This window comes from Oryza sativa, chromosome 2 (assembly GCF_034140825.1).
Source record: "Oryza sativa Japonica Group chromosome 2, ASM3414082v1".
NCBI lineage: Eukaryota > Viridiplantae > Streptophyta > Magnoliopsida > Poales > Poaceae > Oryza > Oryza sativa.
Window position 1 is genome coordinate 10,290,874 of NC_089036.1, and position 4,810 is coordinate 10,295,683.

A 4,810-nucleotide genomic window follows, 5' to 3' on the forward strand; every position below is an offset into this window, starting at 1 on the left:
TCCGCCACTGGATGGTCTGCTGATTGGCACAGTGCAGTGACCCGATCATCAGATATTTCCATGGTCACCATCGATAATTTGCCTTATCCCTTATGCCTCCATGGATGAGCTGTCGATCGAAAACCATTCTCCAATCTCCATGGATGAGCTCTCCTTCGGAAGCTTGTGCATGGTCGCTATGGCCACTCTCGCCCTCGCGTTGGCGCTCATGGTCATGGGAGCTCATCGCCGCGGCGGCGAGAAGGGAGCAACCACCGGAGCCAAGAACCTTCCTCCGGGGCCATGGAACCTCCCCGTCATCGGCAGCCTCCACCACCTCCTCGGCGCGTCGCCGCCACACCGCGCGCTGCTCCGCCTGTCGCGGCGGCACGGCCCGCTGATGCTGGTGAGGCTCGGCGAGGTGCCCACCGTGATCGTCTCTGGGTCGGACGCCGCCATGGAGGTGCTCAAGGCGCGCGACCCGGCGTTCGCCGACCGCGCCCGGAGCACGACGGTCGACGCCGTCAGCTTCGGCGGGAAGGGCGTCATCTTCGCGCCCTACGGCGAGCACTGGCGCCATGCGCGCAGGGTCTGCCTCGCGGAGCTCCTCAGCGCGCGCCAGGTGCGCCGCCTCGAGTCCATCCGTCAGGAGGAGGTGTCGCGCCTCGTCGACTCCATCATCGCCGGCAGCAGCAACGCCGCCGCCGTCGACATGACCCGGGCGCTGGCGGCGCTGACGAACGACGTGATCGCGAGGGCGGTGTTCGGCGGCAAGTGCGCGCGGCAGGAGGAGTACCGCCGGGAGCTCGGCGTGCTGACGACGCTGGTGGCCGGGTACAGCATGGTGGACCTGTTCCCGTCGTCGCGCGTGGTGCGGTGGCTGAGCCGCCGCACCGAGCGCCGCCTGAGGAGGAGCCACGCGGAGATGGCGAGGATCGTCGGCTCGATCATCGAGGAGCGCAAGGAGAAGAAGGGGAGTGACGCCGGCGTCGGCGCGAAAGACGAAGACGATGATCTGCTCGGCGTGCTGCTGAGACTGCAGGAGGAAGACGGCCTCACCTCCCCTCTCACGGCGGAGGTCATCGCCGCCCTTGTTACCGTGAGTAACTGCCTATATACCCTTTACATGTTTCTTCGTCTCTAAGAGCATCCCAGCAGATCCTTCATCCGGTAGTCCATCCGAAATATAGCGCACGGGAGAAGAAAACGGCGCTCCAGCAAATACGGCATCGAGGCCTACTCCAAAAATAGACGATACCAAATCAGAGAGAGTTCGGCCAAAGTGATTTTCTCCTCATGCCATGTCTCAACGTCTGCGCTTCCGCCCTCATCTGGAGTTACGGATCAACCTCCCCTTCGTCATTGTCGTCGCCCGCTGGCTGCCGCAGCCACTTCTGCGCCCGCTCGCTGTAGCCGTTGCCGCCGCTTCCAATCCGGTCGCCTACTCGCCTCAGCATTCGCCGCCGTCGCCTGCGCGTTACCACGCCCGCCGGTAGTCTGTGCCACCCGCCCGCCTCAGCATCCGCCGTCATCGCCTGCGCGGCTCTGTGCCCGCTAGCCACCTCGGCTACTTCCGTGCCGTACGCCGCCTATGCCGCCCACCCACCTCAGCATCCCCTACCGTCTCCTACGCGGCTCCACGGCCGCTTTCGCGCCCGCCAGCCGCCTGCGCACCTCCGCTCCTACTGGCCGCCCCGACTGCTCTGCGGAGTCATATTAGAGAAAAGAGCAAAGAAGGATAGAGAAGAATAGAGAAAAAGATATAAAGATGAAATATAGTCCTTCAAATATAATATATAAGTGTATGGTAGTTGGAAAATATTACTAAAATATAGAAGGATGTGATATGGAGAATGTAATATGTATGATCGGTTAGAGTGGGAGGGGAAATGAAGGAGAAATCTTTTTTGGATGACCATCCATTTAGGCATATGGAGGATCAAATTTGGATGAGCTGTTGGGATGCTCTAAGAGCAAATGCAATAACCGGTGACAGCAGTTACACGTAGGATTTTTGGATGACATGGAGGAGAGAGGGGAAGATAGAGGGAACCGACGAGTGACTAATTTGTCACCAAGCTGCTCACGCTGCCGAGATTGTGGGCCCATTGTCTGTAGATGGAGAGCATCATACGCCTCTGGTTTCCACCATGGCTGCTTTGCGTTTGCCGGGCAGGCGCCTTCATCCATTGCGGTCGTCGCCCTTAGCCAACCTAGTCGCCATCATCTCCTATGTGTGTCGGACGACCGCCCTCGTCTAGCCCAGCGGTCGGCGCCGAATCGCTACCCCATGTCCACTACGGTCGGTGGCATCTCTTGCGTCCACCGAATCGCCACCCCCTGTCCCCCGCGGCGTCTCTTGCGTCCGTCCTGACCCCCGCCGACACCCTCGTCCATCCTAGCTTCCAACAGCGGCTGCCTAGTCATCACCTCAACCACCCAGACCTATGCTAGACTGCATCCCCCATCACTGCCACCATCGCGCGCTGCATCTCCCTCATCCTCGCCAGTGGCATCCACCGTAGCTGCCGCTCTTCCCCATCGTTCGCGCCACTGCACTCACCCGCGTCCCCGTGGCTGCCGCTCTTGCCCGTCGCCCGCAAGGCCATGACCCTCTCCCCCTGGATCTGCAACGGCTGCCGCCGTCATCTGCACCGCGCCATCGCCCGTGTCTTGCCCGTCGCTTGCATCCTTCTAGCCGCCGCCGCCGCCCGCATCTGCCGCTGTTGACGCAACCCCGCTCTAGCGCGCTCCTAGCCATCGTCTTCACTGGTTACTCGAGTTGCATCATTTGCATAAGAGGAAGAGAAGCTAAAGTAAAGGAGGAAGAAAGTGAAGAGGATGGTGGGCCCTATGAAGTTAATAGAATGTTCGTATTACAATAAGATATTTCTATTATATACATTGGCTATATTTTTTTTGCTATAGGTGATGTGGCCATCAGTGGGCTCTCTTATTGACATTGCTCTAACTAGTTACTATTCAATAAACTTAGTATATGAAGTTGCATGTTCGTTTCCATTACTTTCCTCTAAAGTAGTTCTAATATTATACTCACTCTAAAATATAAGAAATATAAGGTATAACCACACTTAACCCAATTATTATCACCTCTTAGTTTGGATCATCCTACTAAATATAATGATGCACCCAATAAGTTTAGAAATCTTAAGGATAGAGGATTTTAAAAAAATAAATTAATGGAGAGAATGTGCTAGTTAATTGTATACATGTCTTATCTCTACTATTATAAAAATTGAAGATGTTTTAGCCGGTATTTTGGTACGTCATCTATTTTTGAGTCGGTTTTTAAGATCGTTCGCTTTTGGAAATACATATCCGTGTTTGAGTTGGATTTTAAACTCGTTTGCTTTTGGATATACAAAAGGAGTCATATAAGAATTCTGTTTTAAAAAAACTCTGCATGCTAACTTGAGAAGAAAGTCGGACTCCTAATTGTAGCTCATGATTTTCATAAAGAAATTACAAGCGAATTCCCACACTGAATTTTACCCTAGCTAGCTAAACCATATAAGAACAATAAGATTAAAATAACATTCACCTGTTGCAACGCACGGGTATTTTTTTAGTATTATGAAACATATAAAAGGATATAGTTGTGTTTTATATTATGGAATGAAGAAGTAAATAGTGCAATATGAAATGCCCCACCCATCTTTTACCGATGGTGAGTGCAACAGGTTGGGTTAGTATTTATTAATCTTTTTTTATCTGTATTTATTCATCATTTATGGGTCATTGTCTTCGTGTCCATCGTTTCCTCTTCCTCTTCCATTTTATGAGTCATGCATACTGGTGTCACTATTCTGTTGCTTATATGTGGCTTGTTCCCGTTGGATTTTGTATTTTTACCTTTCACTGATATAGATATGCATTAATTGTTCTAGTATTTTCGTCATCCATACACTATAATATTTCACCTTTTTTTTAATTTGACTATAATTTAGACAAGTTTTTTTGGCAAATCATATGGATAGACCCCTAAATATTTTGAAAAATTGCCTTAATAATCAAAACGCATATGTTATAATATATTTAGGTTATATGCTAATAATTAATTTTCAGGATATTTTTGGAGCTGCTACTGATACCACAGCTTCCACACTTGAATGGATTATGGTGGAGCTTATGAGGAATCCAAGAGCAATGGATAAGGCACAACAGGAAGTTCGAAACACGCTTGGCCATGAAAAAGGCAAATTGATTGGCATCGACATTAGTGAGCTACACTACTTATGTATGGTCATCAAGGAGACCTTACGGCTGCATCCCGCTTCTGCACTAATTCTACGACAGAGCAGGGAGAACTGTCGTGTTATGGGCTATGACATACCACAAGCGACACCTGTTCTAATAAACACATTCGCCGTAGCAAGGGACCCAAAGTACTGGGACAATGCGGAGGAGTTCAAGCCAGAGAGATTCGAGAATAGCGGCGCAGATATCAGGACATCTATCGCACACTTAGGGTTCATCCCATTCGGAGCTGGATGCAGGCAATGCCCTGGAGCGTTGCTCGCGACCACCACACTTGAGCTCACATTAGCGAACCTCCTTTACCACTTTGACTGGGCACTTCCTGATGGGGTGAGCCCCAAATCACTCGACATGAGTGAGGTGATGGGGATCACTTTGCATAGGAGGTCTAGTCTCCATTTGCATACAACTTTGACCAGGTCTGGTTTCTTTAGCCACTCTGGTCGATAGAGGCTCCATGCATACTGGTGATCCTTTTTTTTTTGAAACATTAAACGGCAGGAGCTCTGCCGGATATATTAGAAGGAATAAAGGTTGCCAATCATTACAATCA

The 4,810-nt window shown here is 51.0% G+C and overlaps 1 protein-coding gene across 1 annotated transcript; it reads left to right on the plus strand.

The window, feature by feature from the left end:
• On the plus strand, nucleotides 1-4,810 carry LOC4329011 (zealexin A1 synthase). Its single transcript, XM_015767891.3, has 2 exons — nucleotides 1-1,078; nucleotides 4,066-4,810. Exons 1-2 carry the CDS (start codon nucleotides 101-103, stop codon nucleotides 4,705-4,707), a joined length of 1,620 nt encoding a protein of 539 aa, XP_015623377.1. The 5' UTR covers nucleotides 1-100; the 3' UTR covers nucleotides 4,708-4,810.